Genomic DNA, 27,020 nt, shown 5'->3' with positions numbered 1-27,020 from the left:
GGTCTTGGTCGGCTTATTGATGACTAGGTAAAAATAATTTGAATTAGTAAATTAAATTGTTGATCATCTGAAGTGCTTAAAAACAGACTATCTTTTAAGTATTTGTCTTTAATATCATTTTATTTAAAAAAATCATTGAATCCTGTTATGTACAGAGATAATAATTTGAGCCCTCAGGATATTTGTAACCTAATATTCTCTTCTATGGAAGTTATTATAGCCCATCACCAGCATACCACAATTAACATTTCCATGATAGAATATTATAGTTAGCTAAGAATCATTTTAAAAGAATGATATATAGTGAAGCCAGGCACAGTGGCACGTGCCTATAGTACCAACTACTTAGGAAGATCACTTGAACCCATGAGTTTGAAGACAGCCTAGGCAACATATTGAGATCTCGTGTTAAAAAATAAAATAAATAAATAAAATGATGCAGTCATAGAAATTTGAAATAGATTTATTAAGCTCTTTTAGACCACCAAGTTACAAAAGGCTATTGAAAGAAAAAAAATAAAGAGTGCAAAATAAAACAAGGACAAACTTCTCAGATTGTCCTTGGTGGACCAATTCTAATACAGTGACATCTATGGTACATTATTCATTTACTTTGCAAGCTTTTTTCAGAAATATGCAAAGCTTTATAAAGTGAAAGCAAAATTTTCTAATTAGAAATGGTAAATATATATTGATGTTGATACATTTCATCTTTATTTCTACAGCAGGTAAAATTAAGAGAAAGTATTTCATCTTCTTGACTTGTTATAAAATGAAGAGGTCCTCTAAATTTCCGGGTAAGAGCAATAACTGGCAATCCCACAATGATTTTTACTATTTCTTGCCATCCGAATATATCCTTGTTCACCAAAGTGGAGGCCCCAGCTTTAGAAAAAGAAACGACACAAAATTACAAATGAAAAAAAATCAAAAACATATTATCAACTTTTTATTTTTTTGGTTGTTTTTATTCTAAAATAATTATATGTGAAAAGCTATAAGACAATTTGAATGAAATAACATAATAATTTCCCCAGAGATGCAGGCAATTTTCAAATGACAGTTTGGAAGGCTTTAGTTCTATAGTGTTGAATAGACTTATTACTTAAGGAAAAAATGGACGTTTACCTTCTATAGGGAAAGAGTGGTAGAGTGGTATTATCCTTTATAACCAATCTCTAAATTTGCATAGTAGGATCATGGCTGATGATTTTCTAACAAATTAAAATTCATCTGGAGAATATCTTTTTAAAAAATATTTATTTAGTTGTAGATGAACACACAATATCTTTATTTATTTTTATGTGGTGCTGAGGATCGAACCCAGAGCCTCACACACGCAAGGCAGGCACTTTACCAGTGAGCTCAGCCTCAGCCCCTGGAAATAGCTTTTTTTTTTTTTTTTGGAGAATAGCTTTTTAAGAAATACTTTTGAGTAACTACTGTGAAAATGTCAGGTCAGGGGATTCTAAAGTAAATGATAAACAGTGCAGTTCTGAAAGAGCTTTTTGATCTGGAAGCGGATGTGAGATAAGACTTTATCATAGGTAAAGCTATAAAAAATGATACGTTACCCTGTGAGAAGGTGAGCTCCCTGACGCTTGTTTAATCAGAAGTTTGTTGCCTAAGTTAAAGATTTACAGAGAGAATTCATAAGCCAGCTAATGGTTAGAGAAAACCAATGGTTCACTCACTTTTTGGTTCCATGGATGTGGAGGATTTAATTTTTTTTTTTTTTTTGCAGCTTGACATAAAGATACCAATTTAAAAGTTATCATGTGTGAACAAAAATATATTCTAACCTGTCCGGCACAGAGTAAGCAGGCAATAAATGGTAATTAATATTAATAATATCTTGGCAAGAGCTTATTGTTATTGCTTTTGCTTATCAAAATAGATACTGAACAATACATTCCTTTATAAGCAGTGACAATGGGGTTTGAATTTTAGTGTAAAAGGTTTTTTGTGCAAAATCATTAGAGGTTTTTAAGGAGAGCATAACGAATAAGTAAAAGGAAGAACAAGAAGGGAAAAAAGGAGCCTATGAAAGTATTTGAGAAGGAATGACCAAGAGACCAAAAAATCAGGACATAATGATGTCTTAAAGCCAAGAGAGAAGTGAAGTGGAGTAGGCTACTGTATCAAATGATGCAGAGATAAAAATAAGACCCGAAAAGTGTCCAGTGAGGACTGACACAAAGAATATTTAAAACCTCTTAAAGCACAGTCCCTTTAAATTATGCTGCTTGATTTCCAGCAGTAAAGCAGCACTTCTTCTCTCGGCCACGTGTAAAAATCACAATCTTCTTCTGAATCCCTGTGCAAAAAGTTTGCAATAGCTTCCCTTTGCCTAAGAAACTGAAGTTTCTCATTTTGCTATCCTCTGCTATTCACAACTTGGCCCCAAACCAACTTTCTGCCCTTTTCTTTCCCTCCACTCTTTCACTGAAGATATCCAATTTTCCTTTCAACTAAATTTCTTGCTGCTTTCCCAATACATTAGGTATTTTCTCTATTTTATGTTTTTATCTGTGCCCTAGTTACAGCACTCAGTCATCATCCTGTGAGGTATTATCACTGTCAAAAGTAACACAGATGGTAAATTATGAAGCCGAGGTTCAGATCTAGACTTGTTTTATTGCAAAGGCAACTCTAACTGTACCATCCCTATCCCTGTGTTATCCCTGCAAGTGAAGTAGTACAGGGAAGGAAATTGAGACCAGAACATTCAGGATCTTTTATAATTCATAATTTTTGTTAGTATTTGCTGCCTTAAAAACTAGGTAAAATAAATCACTTTTTCTGAGCTGAGTTTGGACCTGAATTCTGGTAGTGAAAACTGAATTTATAGATATTGTTGCAGTCATATGCCGCATAAAAACATTTCAGTGAGCAATGGATCACATATATAAAGTGGTCAAATAAGATTATAATGGAGCTGCAAAATTCCATCACCCAGTGATGTTGTAGCTATCATAATGTTATAGCACTAGGCATTATGTGTGTGTGGTGATGCTAGTGTAAACAATTCTGCTATATTGCCACTTGTATGAAAACATAGCACAGGGCTGGGAATTTAGCTCAGTGGTAGAGCATTTACCTAGCATGTATGAAGCCCTGGGATTGATCACCAGCAAACCCGTCACCCCCTCCACAAACACAAATTATATAGCACATACAATTGTGATGATGGCAAACAACTATATTACTGGTTTATGTGTCTACTAGACTTTTGGGGGCTGCACTGGGGATTGAACCCAGGGCTGCTGTACCACGGAGTCACATCCACAGCACTTTTTACTCTTTGAGACAGGGTCTCACTAAGTTGTGTAGGGTCTCACTAAGTAGCTGAGGCTAGCTTTGAATTGGGCAATCCTCCTGCCTCATCCTCTACAATGGCTGGAATGATAGGTATGTGCCACTGTGTCAAGCCTGAGGACAGAATATTAGACACAGCAAACAGGGGGAATGTCATGTGAAATCGGAGGCAGAAATCAGACTGATGTTTCCATAGGCCAAGGAAAACCAAAACCAGCAAACCTTCAGAAGCTAGGGGAAAGGTGTGGAGCATTTTTTAAAAATATTTATTTTTTAGTTGTAGTTGGACACACTACCTTTATTTAATTTATTTATTTATATGTGGTGCTGAGGATCGAACCCAGGGTCTCACACGTGCTAGGTGAGCACTCTGCCGCTGAGCCACAACCCCAGCCCCAAGCATTCTTTTAAAAATTAAAATATATAGTGAGGCACAGTGGTGCACACCTGTAATCCCAGCAGCTCAGGAGGCTGAGACAGGAGGATAGCAAGTTCAAAGCCAGCCTCAGCAATGGCGAGGTGCTAAGCAACTCAGTGAGACCTGTCTCTAAATAAAATACAAAAAAGGGCTGGGGATGTGTGTGGCTCAGGGGTCGAGTGCCCCTGAGTTCAATCCCCCATCCCCCCCAAAAATATATTTAATTAACAAATATTATATATTCAGGGTGTACAATGATTATCATAATCAAATTAAGTAACACATCTATTTCCACCTATGCTGTACATTAGATCCCCAGAACTTTTTCATGTTATAATTGAAAGTCTGTACCTTTTGGTCAACATCTCCTCATATTCCCCATCCCTATCTCCTGGCAACTACTGTCCTGCCCTCTATTTCTATGAGTTTGACTTTTTTAGATCTCACATATAACTACAATTATATAGTATTCTTTTTGTGCCTGTGAACATTTTCTTCCTCATAAACCTTATGATCATAAACCTAACCCTGATGATATCTTTATCTCTGACATCTGTCCTTTAGAACTGGAAGACATATATTCTTGTGGGTTTGTTTTTTATTTTGTTTTGTTTTGGGTACCAGGGATTGAATCCAGGGACACTAAACCACTGAGACCATTCTTAGCCCTTTTTTGTATTTTATTTATAGACAGGGTCTCACTGAGTTGCTTAGGGTCTACTAAATTGCTGAGGCTGGCTTTGAACTTGCAATCTTCCTGCCTCAGCCTCCCAAGTTGCTGGTATTACAGGTGTGTGCCACTGTGCCTGGCCTAAACTTTTGTTTTTCAAGTCACTCAATTTGGGGCTGGGGTTGTGGCTCAGAGATAGAGCACTCACCTAGCATATGCGAGGCACTGAGTTCGATCCTCAGCACCACATAAAAATAAATAAAATAAAGGCATGTGTCCCAACAACAACTTAAAAAAAGTTTTTAAAAAAGTCACTCAATTTGTGGTACTTTGTTATGGCAACCATAGGAATATAATATAAGAAGATGCTTTGAGTATGTGTGAGTCTTAACTCTTCATATTCCTCCCATTTTACCCTTCTAAAAGTCACATTCCTTTTGTTTATGAATTATATAGATGTAATTTTAATATGTATATTGAGGGGCCATTAGGTGCTGCTCATACTGTACGGAGGATAAAAGACAAGACATAATCTCTATCCCAAAGGCATATACAGAATATTGGAATGACAGGAAGTGTACACATAATGTACAGCATGCTGTGACTCCCTAGTCATAGGACATTTGGTCAGCATAGAAGAAAGACATTTTACTTGGCACAAAGATTCCAAGATTTTCTGGAATAGATAATGCCTGAGCTGCTTTTGAAGGCAAAGAAAGAATAAAGAAGAAGACATGAAGATATGAAGGATAAAATGGTAGAATGAAGATTTTAACTACAAATCGTTCAATGTAACTGGAGTGGAAAGTATGGGACAATAAATGCCAGGATTTGAGACTGGCGAGACAGGTAAGGATTACAACATGGAAGACTTTTCATTATGCAGGAAACATTAATTTTACATTGAATAGTACTAAGTAGAAGCACTATAAGTTCAGACTCCTACCTTAAATCAGTTTGGCAGCAGTAAGAAAGACAGGTTTACAAGTAAAGGAGGTGAGTTAGAAGGCTGCAGCAGTAGTCCAGGTCGGAGATGTCTGAACTAGAGGAGTAATAGAAGAAGAGAGGAGACAGAACCAAGGATGGGTGCCAGGTAAAATCAGTTTGACTTGTTGCTTGATTGGAACTGGAAGGCTCTAGGATGGTTCTGTAGCATCTTATTAGGTGACTGTATTGTGTGATGTTGCCATTTATTGATATGGGAAATTCTGGAGAGAACAGTATGGTGGAGAAGGTACTGAGTTCTTAGGCAGGTTGAGTTTGGAGAGACTAAAATATAGGAAAAGTGTATATAACTAGATAAGTCTGAAGTTCTGGGTGGATGTCAGAGCTAGAGCTAGAGACAGAGAAGGCATCAGTTTATAGATTATGTTTAAGGTCACAATGACGTAGAAAAATGTAGAATAAGAAGAGTAATGGGCAGATGGTGGAGCTCTAGTATTGTAGAAGGTAAATGATGAAAACAGAGATGAAGGCAAGACAGTAAGTGGAGAAATAGGGGCACTGAGTAATTCAGAATGTCACTTTGTAAGAAGCTATAAATATTCATCATTGTAAGTATCATGATTGTCATCATAATCGTAAGAGCACATTTATCGAGGCTCCCTTGAATTCCTGATTTAATTAAATATACTAATGTGAAATACGTTACCTATTTTTCACAAGCCAATAGTCTTTCCCATTAAGGTTACCATAGCCAACCACTAGTACACCATGATTCACATTCTGAGTACAGGATGAGTCATAGTAGACACCTGCAAATAAAGTATGGGTAGAGAAAGATAGTGAATGATATATGATAATAAAGGGCATTAGAAAATTCTATTATTTTTATTAGACTCCTCTGGATATATGGCAGGATTCGTTAAGACATCAGGAATATATATTCTCATGCTTCAGCTACGTAGAGCTCACCACTCTTTGCCATCAGTGCTGTATTTGTCAGGTTCTTGCCAAGTTTGGCACCAATCCATATTTCCCTCAGAAACCTCTGATAAACCAGCACCTTTGTCTAATTATTTAAAACTTATATATGGTTATTGTATTTCTTTGTATGTATATGCCTAAATTGCTTCATACATTTTCATTCTTTATTAAATGTGATGTTCTGATTTTTTATGTTCTTCAAAGTGAGGTTTAAAATATATTTACTCAGTTGGTAGAGTGCTTGCCTCACATGCACAAGGCCCTGGGTTCAATCCCCAGCACCACACACACACAAAATAATATATATATAAAGCATATATTTTATTTATATAATTATATGTTTTTAAAAATATATATATTTATATATTTGGATGGATGTCAGTACATTATATAATATTATATATATAATGAACATTATACAATGTTCTACCTTTAGTGGATACTCAGAAAATATGTTATTGAGTTTTGTATGACTGTGTATTTTTTTTAAGTATTAACTTATAAAATAGTGTTAGGTGCCCTCCTTATACACTGCTGTGCTACACCTACACTGCAAAGTCTCTCCAGGGGTTAAACGCACAGGCTTAGGAATGAAGTTGAGTACTTGTTGTTGTTGTTGAAATCCTTTATTTTTTAAAAAATATTTATTTATTTTTTAGTTGTAGTTGGACACAATACCTTTATTTTATTTATTCATTTTTATGTGGTGCTGAGCATGGAACCCAGGGCTTCACCCATGCTAGTCGAGCGCTTTACCACTGAGCCACAACTTCAGCCCTGAAATCCTTTATTTTTTAAAATTTAGATTTCTTTTTAACTGATACATAAAACAAAATAGTTCATATTTATGGGCAACCATGTGATAGTTAACATATCTGTTTCCTCAAACATTTATCATTTCTTTTTTTCTTTTTTTTGAGAAGTTTTTAAAAAATATTTATTTTTCAGTTGTAGTTGGACACAATACTTTCATTTTATTTATTTATTTATTTTTATGTGGTGCTAAGGATAAAACCCAGGGCCTCACATGTGCTAGGCTATCTCTCTACCACTGAGCCACAACCCCAGCCCCATTTATCATTTCTTTATGGTGAAAACATTCCAATTCTTTTCTTCTATGTTTTTGAAATATACACTACATTATCATCACCTTTTTTTAAATATCATCATTATCTTTTTTTTGAGAAAATCACTTGTTTATTTAAATATTGTACTTATGAAAAATCCCAGAATGAGAAACACGAGCATTTGTAATAATAATCAAATAAACATTATCATTATCTTAATGTGTTACTTATGTGCAATAGCACACTCCTTTTAACTATAAGTTAGTACCCTTGGATCAACTTGTCACCATCCCTCTCACTTCCTGCTCTTTCTAGTCCCTGATAACCACCATTCTATTCTCAACTGATATGAGATCAACTTTTTTATATTCCACATGAGTGGAATCAAGTGGTACCTGTCTTTCTGTGTGTGATTTATTTCACTTAGCATAATGATCTTCAGTTCCATTCATGTTGTTGTAAATGTCCAGATTTCATTCTTTTTTTATGGCTGAATAGCATTCCATGTTGTATATATGTACCACATTTTCTTAATCCATTCATCAGTTGATGGACACCTAGGTTGTTTCCATTTCTTGTCTATTGTGAATAGTGCTGCAATAAACATGGGAATGCCGATATCTCTTCAACATACTGATATCATTTTCTTTGAATATATATCCAGTAATGGTATTGCTGGATCATATGTTATATGGTAGTTTTGATTTTAAGGAACCACCATACTGTTTTCAATAATGACTGTATTAATTTTTTTTTCAGTACCAAGTATTGAACCCAGGGGCACTTAACCACTGAGCCATATCCCAGTCCTTTTTAAATATTTTATTTAGAGGCAGTGCCTTTCTGAGTTGCTTAGGGCCTCCCTGAATTGCTGAGGTTGGCTGTATTATCCTGCCCTCAGCCTCCTGAGCCACTGGGATTACAGACTTGTGCCACCATACCCAGCAACTGTATTAATTTATATTCCCACCAAAGAGTGTACAGGATTTCCATTTCTGCATATCTTCATCAGCACTTGTTATATTTTGTCTTTTTGGAAATAACCTTTCTTACCGGAGCAAGGAGGTATTTCATGCAGTTTTGATTTGCATTTCCTTGATGATTAGTGATGTTGAACTTTTTTTTTTTTTCACATACTGGTTGGCTATTTGTCTATTTAGGTCTGTTGTTCCAACCCTCAACCCCCCATTCCTTTGAGATATTTCTTTGTCTAGCTTGGTCTTAAACTTGTAGGTTCAAGCAATCCTCAGTCTCCCAAATAGCTGGGGTGATGAGAATGCACCCCTGGGCCCAGCTTGGATTGCCCATTTTTAAATCAGGTTGTTTATTTACTATTGAATTGTTTAAGGTCCTTACATATTCTGAATATTAACCCCTTATCAGTTTAAAGTTTTCATATATTTTCTCCCATTTTGTAGGTCATCTTTCCACTCTGTTGATTCACTCAGCTTTGCTGAGCAGAAACTTTTTAGTTTGATGAAACCCTACTTGTCTACTTTTGCTTTTTTTTCCCCTTGTGCTTGTGAAGTCTTGTCCAAAAACTATTGGCCAATTCCAGTGTCCACAGGCATTTTTCCTATGCTTTCTTCTAGTAGTTTCAGGTCTCAAGCTGCTTAAGTCTTTAGTTCATTTTAAGTTGATTTTTGTAACCCATTAGAGGCAGGGGTCTCATTTCATAGGATATCCTCTGCATATATATCCAGTTTCCCAACACCATTATTGAGAAGACTGTCTTTTCTCTGTTTGTTCTTAGCACCTTTGTCAAGAATCAGTTGACTATGGATGTGTGGGTTTACTGTAGGATCTCTATTCTGTTCCAGTGGTCAATGTGTCTGTTTTTAAGCCAATACCATGCTGTTTTGTTTATTATAGTTTTGTAGTTTATTTTGAAGCCAGGTTGTATAACGCCTCATGCTTTGTTCTTTTTGCTTAAGACGGCTTTGGCTATTCTGAGTATTTCATGGTTCCATACAAATTTTAGGATTTTTTTCTAGTTATTGAAAAATGGCTTTGGTATTTTGATAGAAATTGCATTAAATCTGTAGCTCACTTTGGGTAGCATGGACATTTTAGCTATATTGACTTCTCCAGTGAACCTGGGAACACAGGATAGCCTTCATGTGTGTGTGTGTGTGTGTGTGTGTATTCTCTTCCATTTATTTCATCAGTTTTATTTTCATTATAGAGATCTTTCCCCTCTTAAGCTAAACTTATTCATAGGGATTTTTTTTTTTTGGTAATTATTGTAAATGGGATTGCTTTCTTGATTTCTAGTTCAGATAATTGGCTATTTGATATATAAAAGAGCAACTGATTTTTGTATGTTGACTTTGTTTCCTGCAACTTTGCTGAATTTGTTGCATAATTTTTAGTACTAGATCAATCACTTTCAAGTTATGTGACTTTAAGCAAATTAACCCCTCTCGAGTGACTTTTTCATCTGTAAGTTTGAGTTATTTTGAAGATTTAAATAAAATAATATATCTAAATGATTTACTATAGTACCTGTCTTATAGTGTTAATAAGCTTTAATAAGTATATTAGAAATAGATACAAAAAGGTTATATGAAATGAAGATTTTGTTTAAGCTATCTAAACACTCAGAGGGGGAGATGGGGAAGAATAATCTTATAGTACAGGGCAGCATAAAACAAGAGGATAAAATATCTGTTTTTACCACTTTTGTAGAGGAAGAAAGAAGGATGACTTGCATCTATAGCAACAGACACAGGTCCTTTATTGGCCACAGCTTCTTTCAGGACATCTTCATCACCATAGGGAAGTTGCGTGTACCTTGAACACGTGGCGGCACGATTTTTTGAGTCATATTGGCACTTTCCATCCTGCCAAAAAAAAAAAAAAGATAATTCAGATAAATAGTGTATTTTGACTTTCTTTATAAATCACTAATATTCTAAGTCTGGTTTTCAAATATTTTCTTTGCCTTTCTTTCTCCCCCGCACCCCTGCAATTTATAGCACTGAACCCAGGGAACTGTACCGCAGAGTTATGTTCCTAGCCCTTTTTGTTTTTTAATTTTGAGACAGGATTTGGCTAAGTTGCTTAAGACCTTGCTAAACTGCTGAGGCTGGCCTTGAACTTGAGATCTTCCTGCCTCAGCCTCCCAAGTTGCTAGAATTACAGTAATCCACCTATGTCCTGTGAAATATGTTTTCTTTGCTCAATTTAACCTTTTTAAAAAAATATTTATTTTTTATTTTTGGTGGACACAATATCTTTATTTTATTTTTATGTGATGCAGAGAATCAAACCCAGTGCCTCACGCATGCTAGGCAAGCATGCTACCACTTGAGCCACATCCCCAACCCCTCACTTTAACCTTTTCAAGTGTCTAAGACACCCTCTAATTTTTAAAGAAAGAAAATCTAAATTGTCTGAGTCCTAATGGTTCCAGATTTCACCTATGACAGAGGTAATATAGAATTATTTTATGGTTTTAAATTGTGAACATATTCATACATGCAAAACTTGCCAGGCAATGTCTCCTCATACTCTGAGGTGTATTGTAGTGGTAATACTACATCATAAACTTTAGATTGAAACCTTAAAGTCTTTTTGATGATATAATACGTGCAAAATGATTTGCAGTTAAAATGATGGTTTAGAAGATCATATAATATGGAAAACAGTATATTTTAAGTAGGAAAATGGAGATTATGAATTCATGGTTGTGGTACATGCAACTATATTTTAGGTGCTTCACAGGAAAAGAGCTTGAGAGAAATAAACCAAAATAATAGTAGTTAAGATAGGGAGATTTTTGAGTGATATTTCTCTTTTTTAAATTTTCTGCAATATGCACATGACTTATTTAACAATATATGTAACAAACTTGCAAGAAAAACAGAACATTATTGAGTTTCTTAGTAGATAGAAGAATGATCTGGTTATGGTTTGAGAGAATAAGGTTGAATATGGTAGGCTGCGGAACAAGAAAGTTTAAATATTAGGCAGATACACAAAGAATTTTAAGGATGGTATGCTTAAAGTCTGTGTTTAAGTATGAATGCTACTTGTTTGTTTAATAAACTGTGCAACTAATAAATTAAAAAGGCTACTGCATAAAGGATGGGGATATAGTACAAGGTCCTGGGTTTGATTCCCAGTGCCTCTTTAGAAAAACAAAAAAAGGTTATTGCATAAGAAAGAGAAGTCTTGAGAACTGGAGGGTTCCCGATTGGAGTTCTCTTTCTTTTACACCCACACTGCTTCTCCATCAGTTGGCTTGGTGGTGTAGTCAGTACACAGATAATATGAGGTCATGGGGCAGCAACCAGAGTTTGCCTGTGACACACCATGGCCTTGTAGGGATAGGAAGCTTCTGAATCAATGCCGTTGTTATCAATGATGTATTGGAAAGCCTCCGTCATGAAGCCACCATTGCAGCCTTTATTCTCATATTTTTCAGTTGAACAATCCACCAGATTCTGGGCACTGAGAGAGACCAGATTTCCTGTTTTCATCTTCACTTGTGCTTCTAGGGCTCCCACAGCACTGAAAGCCCAGCAAGCACCACAGGAACCCTAAAACAGAGACAATGACACACTGCATTAATAGAAAGTAAGGATGGCTATTGCCATCTATCCTAGCTGGCAACCTGTGCTGGGTTCACAAATCTGACTATTCCAATAACTTAAGAAAACGGTGAAGAAAGCACGCAAACACACAGAAGTGCCTTTTCAAAATCCGGGACAGCTCTCTGACCGTAGGGGTCCATGGAAAAAGAGAGAGCTACTGGAATTCTTTATTCTTATATAGAGACACACAAGGGGAGGTGCCCTATCCCCAAAAGGGCAAAGGGGTAGGATTACAAAGGAGCAGGTGAGTGTAACTCATCCCCACCAGGTGACACCTTCTCTGGAGCCACGCCTCATCATCCCAGTGGAGGTAAAGCCCAAGTTATTGCAGGGCACTGTTCAGTATCTCTCATTCAGGACTTAAGGGCGAGTATTTCCAGAGCAGCTCCTGATAGATGGCTTCCATAACAAAAATTGGGCAACTCCAAGTTAGGTTAGCTCTGTCAATAGTTCCCAAGAAGGGATCCTCTACTTTACTTTCCTTCTCTCTTAGATAATGGGAATGAAAGCAAAATATTTGATTGTCCTCTAGATAAGATCCAACCTTGACGGAGACTTACAAATGGCTGAGCTAAGAACATAATGGGCATAATCAAATATATTAAGAATTAATATTCACTGAGCATGTGCCAGATCTCACCTGTCTCCACCTATGAAGAAGGGGGTTACATGTCCACAATAAAGTGATTTTTTAAAAGAATTTAACCATTATTTTATTTATTTGTTTTTTGTTTTTAATGTGGTGCTGAGGATCGAACCACAGCCTCACCCATCCTAGGAAAGGGCTCTATACCACTGAGCTATAAGCCCAGCCCAGTTAAGTGATTTTGAGTGACTTAATGATTTTTTTGCCTTAGGGTACCCTCCCTCCTGCCAAATAATGCCTGAAAGCAAGACCTTTAATACTAGGTAAACATTTTACATTATTATCCTTAGAAATGTTTTCAGAAGCTATTTTTTAGGGAGGTATAAACAAACAGAAAACCACAAATCTGCTTTAGTTAACAGAAGGTATAGAGGATATAGAGTTCCATCACAATTGCTTGTGTTTCTCTCTCTCTGTCTCCCTCTCTCTTTTCTCCTCCCCTCCCTCCTTGATGTTTATGCAATAGAACAGATTGAAATTGCTTTGGGTTAAAGAAAATTTGGTCATTAAAATGCAAGCACCCAGGGAAAGGAGCTCATACTCAGAGTTAATACCTAAAAATGTAGGTCTTTGGGTTTTCCCAAACTTCTATTTTTAGAGAAATTTGAGTAAGAAACCCAAAACTAGTTGAAAGAAAAATATATGAGTGGGAAAGAATACAAGTAGTACCTTTTACTTTCTTCATTTGTCACAAGCTCGGGCAGCTGCTTAGAATGCTGTTTCTTCTCCTTTACCCTAACTTCTAAGGTGACACGTGTTCTACCCGTAGTTACCTATGACTAACTTAGGATTTTTGTAGGTTTAAAAAAAAAAAAAACTCATGGAAAATACAACATAGGAACATCAATTTAACAAAACACAGATTTCTTATTTTAACAATGCAAACCTAGCTTTGAATTAACTTGACTGTACAATCTGTAGGTCAGTCTAACTCTAGTTCTTTCCTCACCTTCAACCCTGAAATTCAGAAGTTAGATGGAGAGTGAAACTTCTTGGTCAGGGTTTTCTCACACTCCTGGTGACTCTCAAGCAAATGGCTTGATGGTGGGTCTAGTGCAATCAATGAATGTCATGAGCACTAAAAGTTTGTTTGATAAATCTAATGACATAGTTCATAGTTTTTGTCTAAGGTAGCTGTATTACCACTGTGTTCGAAGAGCTGTGGGGACAACAAATAGAGTACAGTAAGTGACCCTTGCCTTCGGGGGCTTAAAATTTAGTTGGGGAAACAAGTACAGAAACAATTGGAAAGACACATAAGAGACTTTGGAGAGTCACTGCCAGATTGTGCAGCTAGACAGAAAGAGAGAGCTCTCTTGAGGGGCAGAGGCCGGGGTGGTAAAACTCACCTGGGATTTGACTTCAGTAACACACCCCTTCTCTCTCCAGTCGAAAGACTCTGGCAATTTCTGATTAGGGTTTGACTTGTAAGTGTCATTTCTGTGCCATTTACTGGGAATCTTCAGGGAACTCATTAAAGACACCACTTCTTCACTGGTCTACAAAGCAAACATATGTCCCCCTTTACTTAATTCTTCTTTTTAATACCCTATAAACTGTAAATGTGAATATATTCTCAAACTGAGAAATATCATAATGGTAGTGATCAACTTAGGTACTATTGGCTAGTAGAGTGGATTATCTGGGTTTTTGGTCTTGCACTTTACATTAGCATCCCAGTTAGCTAAGCACCTGCATTGGGAAGAAGAGAAAGAAAATGGTAAAAACTAGAAGTTACACGGAGTCAGATGTTTGGTTCAAACTAAGACATAATTTTATAAAAATGCTGTCTAAAAAGCAGGCCAAATTTGGTTTTCCTTGTGAGAAAGCATTACAAAGGAAATTCCTGCAGTTAAGTAGGAATTTGGTCTACGAGGGGGATTCCTTCCAAAAAGTATTGCGATTCTTAATTCTGACCCAAATGGTAGTTTCCTAGGGTAAAAAAGGAGATAAAAACTAGTGGAGAGCTGGGTGCAAAAACACGCGCCTGTCATCCTAGCCGCTGGGCAGGCTGAGACAGGAGGATTGCAAGTTCGCAGCCAGCCTCAGCACACGCAAAGCGCTAAGCAACTCAGTGAGACCCTGTCTCTAAATAAAAAATACAAAAGAGGGCTGGGGATGTGCCTCAGTGGTTGAATTCCCCTGAGTTCAATCCCTGGTACCAAAAAAAAAAAAAAAAGAAAAGAGAAGAAAAAATAAACTAAGGGAGGGCTATGGAGGTGGCTCAGTAATCGAGTGCCTGCTTAGTATGCACAGGGCCCTGGGTTTAGTTCACAGCGCTACAAAATCTAAAAAATAAAAGCCTAACAAGAGATTATTTATGACACTAAGTTCTCACATGCTCCCACTAAGAAAGCAAGGGATCAGGGGGCTGGGATGTGGCTCAAGCTGTAGCGCGCTCGCCTGGCATGCGTGCGGCCCGGGTTCCATCCTCAGCACCACATACAAACAAAGATGTTGTGTCTGCCGAAAACTAAAAAATAAATATTAAAAAAAAAAATTAAAAAAAAAGAAAGCAAGGGATCATATTAGCCAATTTAGACTTTCATAAATATGTTAAGTTACTATAAAAGACTGAATAATCTTTAGAAAATGCCTTCTAGAATCCATTAAAAAAAAACATAGTGGGCTAGGATAGAGCGCTTGCCTAGCATGTGTGAGGCACTGGGTTCCATCCTCAGCACCACATGAAATACAAGTAAATAAAAAATAAAGGTTAAATTCTTAAAAAAAAATCCATTGAAGACTGTGAGTTTAAAATTCCTCTAAACAAGGACGTGGTTACAGTCAATTCTACTGTTTTCACACTTGGAATGCATGTGGCTATATTCTCTTGCCTTTTTTTTTTTTTTTTTTTTTCTTGCAGGGTTAGGGATTGAAGCAAGGACTCATGAATGCTGGGCAAGAGCTCTCCCACTGAACTGCACCTGCAGCCTTGGCTACACTCACCTTTGTGGCTGTTTACCTTCAAATTGCTTTTGGAGAGATAGAAATTCTGCTTACCTGGACATGAAAGTAGGGTTATTTGTAATTTACTTACCATGTCTCCCAAGTGGTTCATGCCTAGATCATATGAATGCATTCCCATTGAATGCTCCAGATTGTGAAGCGTAACAAACTTGAGATTCTTTTCCCAGATGAGACGCCTTGCTGCCTCTTCATTCTAAAATACAAGGAAAGAGAACGCAATTATACTGAATCTTGGACAAATAACTGTTCAATAATGAAAATAGCATTTTACAAGTCATTATACTAAATATGGATCTGTCTAGGAGCACAAAAATGAATGAATATATTCAATATAACTGCTAAAATTACTAATTAATCATAATTTTTGTTTTTAATTGCTTTGATGATTATTAATATTATCTTGTGGTATACATTATGAATTTCTCCTTAACATGCTAAAAAGTTTCTTTCTGGAAACTGTTGTTTATTGAAAAGTTTCTTTTATTTTTTATTTATTTATTTTTGAAAATTTTTTTTAGTTGTAGATGGACACAATATCTTTGTTTTACTTACTTATTTTTTTTTATGTGGTGCTGAGAATCGAACCCAGGGCCTCGTACATGTGAGGCAAGTGCTCTACCACTGAGCCACAGCCTCAGCCTGAAAAGTATCTTTTATAAGATGTTTTTATCCTAAGTGGCAAATATCCTTAACTGGAAACATCCTTCAGTGGTAAACTCACTTAATCATTCATATATATATATATATATATATATATATATATATATATATATATATATATGATTTAGTTGTTGATGGACCTTTATTTTATTTATTTATATGCAGTGCTAAGAATTGAACCCAGTGCCTCACACATGCTAGGCAAGCACTCTACCACTGAGCCACAAACCCAGCCCATCCCTTAATCTTTATATATCTTTATATAAAATATTTGTTTACTCTCATTCTTGAAAATAAATTTAGCTGATTATAAATTTCCAGCTACTTATCTCCAGCTATTTGAAGATATGGCTTCAATGTCTTCTGGTACCTATTATTGCAGATAAAAGGTCATTGTAATAATCATACCACTGATTTTTGTTTCTGTGGGTTTTTTGTTTTTTTGTAGATGGACACAATGTATTTATTTTATTTAATTATTTTTATGTGGTGCTGAGGATCCAACCTAGTGCCTCACATGTGCTAGGCAAGCACTATACCACTGAGGTACAGTCCTAGCCCCAACCTCTATTTTTTTTTTGTTTAAATTTCTATTCATTTTCATTTCTCTTTAATGTATTTTTATAACCTCTGTTGTTAACTCTGGTAGTTTTTGTGATTTTTCTTTCTCCTGGGTCTGGTTGTGGGCTTCTTTATTTACCTTCTGCTGGGTATTCTTGATTGGATGACTTGGGACTTTTTATCATATCAGGAAATCCTCAACCAATATCTTTTCATATGTTTTTTTTCTCCAACATTCCATTTAGTTCTTGTCTTCAAAATCACCTCTCAAATGTATTTTGGAGCCTCAAAATCTCTTTCATCTCTCTTCCTTGCATTTTCATAAAATTTTCTTTTTATTTCTGTGAGCTGTTTCTGGGTGAATGCCTCAGTATTGTCTTTCAGATTATTATTTTTTAAAATATTTATTTTTGGTTTTAGGTGGACACAATATCTTTATTTTATTTTTTTAATGCGGTGCTGAGAATCAAACCCAGTGCCTCACGCCTGCTAGGCAAGCGCACTACCACTTGAGCCCCAAGTGGGGCTTTTAGATTATTGACTCTTTCAGATTATTGACTCTATCCAACTGTTTCCATTCTGGAATTTATTCCTTTGATTGAATTTTCATTGAAATAACTTTTATTTTCCATTTCTAAGACTTCTCTTTTAGTTCATGATTTAATGTTCCATAGTGTGGTTGTTTTTTTTTTTTCTTTTACATATAGTTTTAAAAAGTCATAGAGTTTTGGTTCTATTATTTAAATTTCTGTTTTTGTTGATAGTGCTAGGGATTGAACCCAGGGCTTCGTGCATGTTAGGCTAGTACCCTACCACTGTTCTATTATTTGAATTTCATCCAGAGTGAATTGATTAAGCTGACTGTTGGTTTACTTGTCCTCCAGGAGATTCATTTACATAGAATAAAATATAACATACAATGTACTTCCTAGAATAACTAACAACCAAAGCCGGAATAAGCCTTAGGTCTAGTAATCAGTCAACAACACCTGTTCTGCCTCATTTTATTGAGTAGGGTAAGCCCCAGGGCAGAACCTGATTTTAGGCAGCAAGTCTATGCAACCCCCTCTCATTGGGAACATGTTTTTTGTTGTTTCCTTCCTCTTTCCCTTCCTTTCATCTTTTCTTCCTTCCTTCTTTCTCCCTTTCTTTTTGGTGTCTAGGATTGAGCCCAGGCACTTTACCACTGGGCTACATCCCCAGTCCTTTTTATTTTTGATTTTTAGACAGTGTCTCGCTAAATTGCTCAGAGCCTCACTAAATTGCTGAGGTTGGCCTCAAACTTGCAGTCCTCCTGCCTCAGCCTCCTGAGCTGCTGGGATTACAGGTATCCACAACCACACCCAGCTTAAATCACTTTTAGATTACTTATAATGCCTCATAAAGGAGCTGGGGTTGTGGCTCAGAGGTAGAGCACTTGCCTAGTACGTGCGAGGCCCTAGGTTCGACCCTCAGTACCACATAAAAATAAATACATAAAATAAAGGTATTGTGTCCAACTACAACTAAAAAACAAATATTAAAAAAATGTAAATGCTACATAAATAACAGTTTTACTGTGTTATTCTGAGAATGATGATAAGGGGGGAATATTTGTACATATTCGTGTTGGAATTTTAAAAAGAGACCACCCTGGTTTGGGGAAAATAAAATAAAAATAAACAAGTGTCCATTCATTCATGGCCTCATGGGGCCTGGAAAGTTTGAGGAAAAGAAAACAACAATAAACAAGTATCCAAAATCTCCCTGTGGCTACCATGCTCTGCTCCTTCCAATCCACAACAAATCATTGCTTATGTTCAACCATCTTTGGAAACTACTACAAGCAAGATTTGCAAGGTTTAAAACTAAAAGAAAAAAGAAAAGAACAACTCTCGAGAAAAATTATAAACTGCAACATCATGCTCTAAGGAAATAATCTTATAAAAGAATGGTTACAACAGTTTTCCTTACTTTTTAACTTCTGCTGGATTTCTAATTTTCCTAGCCTTGTATTTAAATGTGAATTACAGCCCCTATATGATTTAATAGGATTGTAAAAAACCGTTTTATACAAAAGAAGAAAAAAAAAGTGTTTTTTTAAAATCCACGCTGTTTGGCTGGCTATCTTATCTGTTTTTAGCTAGCGTTCTTAGCCAGCTCCTTCCCCTCCCTAATGCTGCATCACATATAGAAATAAAAAAATTTAAAAAAAAAGCAGAAAAACTGCAATCTGTATACGGGGTAAAAATGGGAGTTCATAACCCACTTGAATCAAATGTATGAAATATGATATGTCATGAACTATGTAATGTTTTGAACAACCAATAATAAAAATTTTAAAAAAAGCAGAAAATTTTCAAATGTGCAAGTTTTCTTTTTTCAAAAAAAAAAGTTGTTTTTTGTTTTTTTTTAAGAATTTCACAGGCTTCCAAATGATTCTGGTCTGAGTTTTTAAGGTATGCTCTGACCTGATTAAAAAAAGTTGATATTACTACAATGTAAGTTTTTAAATATTCTATGTAAGCTGATGGGGTTTTTCTGATTAGTCTTGTTTTTTCTAACTATAAAAGTTTTTACATTCTGTCTTTATGCAAAGGCCAATTTCTCTGGTGTTAACTCTTAAATACATTCAAAGGATTTCTTTTAATAAAACATGGTTATGTTGGAAATGAGTCTGATAACCATCAGGGACAAAAATTCGAGCTATACGAAACCATTGATTTCAATGTCCATCATGGTTATTGGATTTTATACCTGACATTTCCAATTACACAGGCCTGTCTTATTTCTATATATTATATACTTGGTATTGAATTGACACTTAGACAAATGAGTACTCACCTATTAAATTTAAAGAATTAAATGGATCCAGATAACTTAATTCAAATCAAATAATTAAATAAATATATAGATGTCTTTAAGGTTATGTATGGCTCATGGGTTTTTCTAGGTGGCCAAATAATAAAATCTTAATTTCTAAAAACTATCTGAGATATAATGTAATATCCATTACTTCAAAAACTTTTCTTCAACAGAAAAAGGATGATTAATATGATTAATCATGTTTTTCTTGTGTTTTTACATTACAATTAAAATGAGTAAATTAAACATAAATGGGATTAGTCTTCATAAATATGGTTTCTTAAATAAATTAATTAAAAATTATAGTTGGTGCCAAGCTGATCTCTCCTTTTGTTTCCAGTTGTTAAAGAAACAGGATGCTGCCTCCTTCCTTTATTTGACTCCTTCTTTATAACAGGCTTTACAGAGAATTAATGAAAAGTTATCGACAGTGATGGTGGATTGACTTCCTGTATCTAATGTGCCATTATCATTGATAGTTCTTGTTGGAAAGCCTTATGCTTTTGCAGGAGTATTTGCTATTCTTAATAAGAAGTTATATATAATAAAATGGTTATATTTTTTCTCATTTTTCAGATATTTTGTCTGAAAATATTTTATCTGTAATATTTTATCTTTTTTTTTAGTTGTAGGTGGACACAATATCTTTATTTTACATTTATGTGGTGCTGAGGATCGAACCCAGTGCTTCATGCATGCTAGGCGAGCATGCTACCACTGAGCCACAACCACAGCCCTTGTCTTTTTTTGCTGTTGTTGTTTTAATATTTGTTTTAGTTGTAGGTGGACATAATAACCTTTATTTTATTTTTATGTGGTGCCGAGTATTGAACCCAGTGCTTCATGTGTGCTAGATGAGAGCTCTACCACTGAGCCACAACCCCAGCCCCAATATTTTGTCTTTTACTGATATGTATGCTCAATTAATTGCTGATGATTATACTAAAATTTTATCCTTAACAGGCATGGATATTCATGTTTTATACCTTGCTTATGAAAAAAAACTTTATATATCTCTAATAATTACAGTTCATACTATTATCAAGTTATATTAACAGATTTTTTAGCACCTGTTGATTTTCACATGCTTCATAATGGACAATTCTCTCTGTTATATCAGTTTCCTTAATTATATCCCTTTTCCTTAATTTCTACTGTTCCACTTGTAGATGAAATAATGGTGTATACAGATGGAAGTAAACAAAGAGGAATAAAGTCTGTTTTTATTAATGGAGAATGGGCTGACTATTATACCCTACCTCAAATTTCTCCACAGTGAGCTGAGTTAGCTACCATTATCCTAATGTTAAAACTGTTTTCTACTATTTTAAATGTTATTACAAATTCTCAATGTATAGCTAAGCTTGTGCCTCATATTTCCATGGCTGTGTTATGCCCTCATTTGGTTTCCAATTTACTGTCTCTAAAACCCTTTAAACTCTTTTACAGCATCGTATGTCTCCCATCTTCCTTGCTTATGTACACAGCCACACCAAGATTTCTAGACCTTTGATGGAGAGTGACGCTTACACAGATGAAGCTATAAAATCCCTTTATCCTTTGTTTTCAGGTGCTGTGAGATCCCATGGATTTTTTTTCATCAAAATGTTCAATCACTAATAAAAATGTTTTCCATCTCTTCTCAACAGGCTCATGCTATAGTTAACAATTGTTCTGACTGTGTACTCTTATGGGCCCCTATGTAAAAAATTATGAATCCACAGAGCCTCCATTCTAATGCACTTTGGCAAATAGATGTTACTCATTTTCCTCCTTTTCATCCTTACTCCTTTCTTCGTGTTTTTATTAATCCCCATTCTGGGTTTATTTGAGCTAGGTATCTGCTTATATTTCTCATTTATTTCTTTGTTTTGCCACCAGGGGCAAGCCTATTCATTTAAAGATGGATAATGCCCCTGCATATACATCTTTTGCTTTTGCACAATTTTGTAATCAATGTAATATAATTTTAAATCATAAAATTCCTCATAATCCTACTGGACAAACTTTGGTTAAATGAGCACATTGTACTCTTAAAATTTGCCTTTTAAAACTAAAACGAAAAAGGGGTAATCTAGCATCTCTCATATTAATAATGCTTTAAATATTATTTTATTTACAGTTAATATGCTCAATATGCAATGCAAAGTTAACACTCACAATTAGTTGTCTGCTTTGGATAGACATTTTATTCCCAAACAGCCATTACTAAAAATTTATGTAAAATATAGGGTTCCAGACCCAGGATGACAAGACCTATGCCTCTGATCACATGGGGAAAAGGATAGACTGCTGTGCTTACACCAACAGGTCCTGCTTGGACTCCAGCTCCATGTATGAGATCTATTGATTGTGAATGGACAGCAGGAACTTCACAACCTGATTCCCAAGTTTCGTTTGATCTTGGATGAGGAGAGTCCCATCAAACAAAAGGACAATTATTACTCTCCTCGATAGAGAAGAAACATTAAAGGAGGACAGATACGGAACACAAAAGAGAATCCCAAGCTGCTAGACTTTCACTGACTTGGGGGGATATAAAATCATTAACAGCCTCAGCTCAACAGCTGTTGGCTCAAAGGGAGTTAAAATGTGCTCTGGAAAACTTAGTTACTGCTTTGTTTGCTAAACTCACACAAAACTCTGTAAATGTTTTGATCCTTATTATAATGTTTTTCTGCTGTTGTACCCCAGCTGTGGGAAATTTAGTACAGTCAGACTTCTGGACTTCTAGAACCTATTATAATATCTGGGTTGCTTGGCTAAAATTGTTATATACCTGCAAGAATGTCGCATGGTACTCATTGTTGTCTCAACAAATTAACTGTGTTCTCACCATCCTCGCAGGATTTAATGGGCCACCATCCTGCACAACATATTCATAAGAGTTCTATTCCCCTTGATGAGAACTGTGATGATTCCATACATCTTCTCTCTAAGGCAGAATTTGATGCTTTGGCATTTTCCTTAGTGGGTATCCCTGGACTAACTGTCGGGACTTATAAAACCACTATGAAGCTGGCCTGTGCTGTGGTAAAAAGTATTAATCCTACTTCTCTGGCCATGAATATGCTTAATGAGAACAAATACAGCACTGTCCAGCCATTCTTGACAATCAAGCTGCTATTGATTATCTGTTGTTGTTATATCATAAAGGATGTCAGGAGTCTAATAATATGTGTTGCTTTAATTTGAGTGATAACAGTTAATTCCATTTCAAAGGAGCTAGACCACCTTAGGGACATTGTTAATAAGGTCCAACAAGATGATGGAGGTTTAGACTTGTAGGATTGGCTAACTACATGTCTGCCCAATTTCACCTGGGTCAAATAATTATTCATAGGTGGATGTCTATTGCTATTGGAATTGTTGTGCTGCACTTGCTGTTATCAATGCCTTTGCTATTTTTTTGCCCCCACCAGCATTAAGAAGGAAACCGACATTATTCATCCAAAAAGCCTTAAAAAACAAAAGAGGGGAGCTGTAGGAATTCTGTGTTTGGGATTGGGATCTACAAACTTCATCCCTGTTTCATGCTTGGTGACTAGGAAGTTTCTGTGCAAAGACACAGATGCCTGGCTGCTAGGTAAAACCTGGTGACTGGGAAGCTCCTTGCAAAGGCACAGGACGCCTGGCTGCCACAGCACTGTCCTTCACAGGTTTACCCCGCTTCCCAGACCTGGGGTGTCCTGCTCCTCCCTCTGAGCTAGTAAGAAAACTCCGCTGGTGCACTACCTGGTTTCCATAGTGACATACTTTGAAGGAGAGAGGCTCTGTGTTTGTGTTAACCTGGACCTTCTCAACCAGCTAGCACTCAGGGTTAAAGGAATACCGGTTACAGTGTAGTCATTTTTTGGGTTATTAAAGAGGACAGTAGAGAGGAGTAGACACCCTTTTGTTTACCATCCTTCTGTCTGTCTGCAGCTTCCCTGTGTGTCTGTGTCTGCCCTTTATGTGTCTCCTTCACAGATCTCCCCGCACAGGAGTTCCTTTTCATAAATGAATAAATAAGAAGAGAACTTAGAGGGCTTGGGCTGTGGCTCAGAGGTAGAGCACTTGCCTAGCACGTGTGAGGCCTTGGGTTCATTCCTCAGCACCACCTAAAAATAAATAAAATAAAGGTATTGTGTCCAACTACAACTAAAAACCAAAATATTTTTTTTAAAAAGAGAGAACTTAGAATGCATGACTTACTAAGCATATCATTTTTATACAAAGCAATACATCAAATAAACATTATCCTAACTTAGAAGTATTACATAGTTATAGGACTTAGTTATTCTAAACAACGCAGCTAAAATTTTAAAAACAATCAACAAATATACTTTGAAATATAAACAAAAAGTACAAAGTGGGAAGTGAGAGTTAGGAAACAACAGTTATTAGCAATTCTAAGTTCCAGGAATGGGGTAATTGCAGTTTTTACGACTTTTTGTTCCTCAAATGTACCAAATGTGCTCCTTCCTTAGAGCTTTGCATTCATTTTCCATTGACTTGAAACCTTTACTACATTACCTATTTTGCTTGCTCCCTGACTTCTATCAATTCTCTGCTCAAATATCACATTATTTATGAGGACTTCCCTCACCATTCTAACACACACAGACCCCTCAGTGCAGCCACCACCCAGGGCCCTTCCAATCCCTCATGCCTTGCTTTATTTTTCTCTATTGCACTTCTCACCATTTAGCATACCATACATCTGCTTATTTATTTACTTATTTCTCATCTCTCCCACTATAAAATAAACTCCATAATAACTGGAAGTTCATTTTGTCTCCTGCTGTATACTACCCAAAAGAGCATTAGGCAAGAAGTAATTGCATAATATTTGTGGAAAACACAGTTTGTAAAGAATATAATTTCAAAAGGAAGCATTTTGCTCCAGTAAGAACCCCATCTAGGGCTGGGGATGTGGCTCAAGCGGTAGCGCGCTTGCCTGGCATGCGTGAGGCCTGGGTTCGATCCTCAGCACCACATACAAACAAAGATGTTGTGTCTGCCGAAAACTAAAAAAAAATAAATAAATATTAAAAAAAAAAAGAACCCCATCTACCTTTTGTCTGTATTGTTTGCCATAGGTTTTCTTCCAGAGCTGCCAGTGGTGATCCAGGGCAGGGTCTTTATGCAGCTGTGCCATTGCAGAGAAGCACACCAAGGACACATAAAGCAGCCACTTCATTCTGTTTAAGGGAAGCCTCACTGTTAGCTACATATGTTGTGACCATGTATTTTCAAAACAGAAAGTAGCAATGCAGAATCTACCAAAGGAACACACTCCTACAAATCAGAATTCTACAGGCAACTTCCTGAAGTACACAGTCAGGAGGAATATGTGTAGAATTATGTCTAAAATATTATTTCCAATACTTAGTAGCACTTTAAGAAATGATTTTCAGAAATTCCTCAGTATCTGGTAAACCAAACACACTTAGGGGTTAAAAAGACGGGACTTTTTAGGATTTGCCAATACATCTAATCTAATTTTCTAAGGGAAAATTTCCTCTTACTTTCCAAAACAGAAAATCATGCTAAAGAGGAGGATAAGGGCTGGGTGCGATGGCACACACCTGTAATCCCAGCAGCTTGGGAGGCTGAGGCAGGAGGATCACAAGTTCAAAGCCAGGCTCAGCAACCCCGTGAGGCCCTAAGCAATTCAGCAAGACCCTGTCTAAATAAAATATAAAGGGCTGAAGATGTGGGCTCTTTTAAGCACCCCTGGGTTCAATTCCCTGAACCCAAAACAAAAGAACCAAATCAAACCTAAACAAAACAAAAAGAAGAGCTGAGGGTTCTGTGTGTAGCTCAGTGGTGGAGTGCCTGCCTAGCTGCCTAGCATGTGCAAGGCCCTGGTTTGATTCCCAGCACCAGAAGGCGGGGTGGGGGAAACCCTTACAAAAAATCAATTCATCTTCTGAATTTTTGAATACCTGAGCTCATCTTAACTTCTATTTAAATATCCACAATCCAGGGCTGGGAATGTGGCTCAAGCGGTAGCGCGCTTGCCTGGCATGCGTGCAGCCCAGGTTCGAAACTCAGCACCACATACAAAAACTAAAAAATAATATTAAAATTCTCTCTCTCTTTAAAAAAAAATTAAAAAAATAAAATATCCACAATCCAATGTGTATATGTATCAAAACATCAGATTATACCCCATTAATACGTACAAATTGTATGGTTTGGTTTTTTTAATATTTATTTTTTAGGAATAGATGGACACAACACAATGCCTTTATTTTTATGTGGTGCTGAGGATCGAACCGGGGTTCTGCCCGTGCTAGGCGATCTCTCTACTGCTGAGCCACAATCCCAGCCCAAAATTGTATGTTTTTATGTAACAGTTAAAAATGCATTTAATTAAAAAATAAGTCAGGTGCAGTGGTCAGGCAGGAGGATTGTGAGTTCAAAGCCAACCTCAGCAATTTAATGAGACCCTGTCTCTCAAGAAAATATTAAAAAGCCTGGGCGTGGCTGGGTGTGGTGGTGCACGCCTGTAATCCCAGCAGTTTGTGAGACTGAGGCAGGAGGATGGAGAGTTCAAAGCCAGCCTCAGCAATAGCAATGCGCTAAGCAACTCAGTGAGACCCTGTCTCTAAATAAAATACAAAATAGGGCTGAGAATGTGGCTCAGTGGCCAAGTGCACCTGAGTTCAATCCCCTCCCCCCAAAAAGGCTGAGAATGTGGCTCAGTGATTGAGCACCCCTAGGTTCAATCCCCAGTAGCTAAATAAATAAATAAACAAAATGCCCCAAACCTTTGAAGATAGTTAAAAGGTAACTGCCATCTATTGGTTTCAAATCCTCAGGGCATTTTCCTTTTATAACTTTTTCAACAATCAAATATATATTTCAAAGAAAGTAATTATGTACTCTTTAAAACACCATTACTATATTTAATTCAAAGAACTTCAACAGAAGTTCAGTGACTAATTGCCTCAATCTGGATTCTACTTTCTTTCTCATTTCTTTTTTAATTCAAAACAGTTGGAATTTTAAACACATGAACCTTCAAATATATCCCAGAGAAAGCTAGGGTTTAGCCTCAAGCTTAGATGTTCAAGCAAATATTAACTTTTCAAAAATAGATTCTTTTAAATCAGAAAGACCAGAGACTGAGAAACATGTTTTTGGTCTACTTCCTGAAACCAAAGATTTAAAATCTGGCAGGTAGAGCAAGCTAAAATCATAAATGAGAGTGTTCAAAGACCAAATGGGGGGAAAAGAACAGACTACATACGTGATAGAATCAGCAGGTGTTCCCATAGAAAGAATTCCTGAATTGATGTGATCGCTTCCAAGATTTCAGAGTAGCAAGGAGACTTTAGTTAACTGACTTTAA

General features: G+C 36.3%; 1 protein-coding gene across 1 annotated transcript; it reads right to left on the bottom strand.

The window, feature by feature from the left end:
* Nucleotides 1-447: 447 nt before the first annotated feature.
* Nucleotides 448-27,020, bottom strand: Ctss (cathepsin S). The gene is made up of 8 exons (XM_046421945.1): nt 26,919-27,020; nt 24,735-24,861; nt 15,684-15,806; nt 13,993-14,142; nt 11,716-11,943; nt 10,077-10,242; nt 6,058-6,160; nt 448-885 (listed from the first exon to the last, which is right to left on the bottom strand). Exons 1-8 carry the CDS (start codon nt 26,942-26,944, stop codon nt 786-788), a joined length of 1,023 nt encoding a protein of 340 aa, XP_046277901.1. The 5' UTR covers nt 26,945-27,020; the 3' UTR covers nt 448-785.

Source organism: Marmota monax, unplaced genomic scaffold, assembly GCF_021218885.2.
Source record: "Marmota monax isolate L192 unplaced genomic scaffold, Marmota_monax_Labrador192_F-V1.1 WCK01_AAM20220418_F8-fsc00108, whole genome shotgun sequence".
Classification (NCBI taxonomy): Eukaryota; Metazoa; Chordata; class Mammalia; order Rodentia; family Sciuridae; genus Marmota; species Marmota monax.
This window is presented reverse-complemented; position numbering and strand designations above follow the sequence as displayed.

Excerpts from the sequence above, each read along its gene's own strand:
- Ctss (XM_046421945.1), bottom strand. The coding sequence starts at position 26,944 with ATGGGAACACCTGCTGATTCTATCAC. Across the intron at positions 15,807-24,734 it reads GCAAACAATACAGACAAAAG|AATGAAGAGGCAGCAAGGCG; the intron begins GTAGATGGGGTT and ends CTTGTATTTTAG. Across the intron at positions 10,243-11,715 it reads CCTATCCCTACAAGGCCATG|GATGGAAAGTGCCAATATGA; the intron begins GTGTGTCACAGG and ends TTTTTTTGGCAG.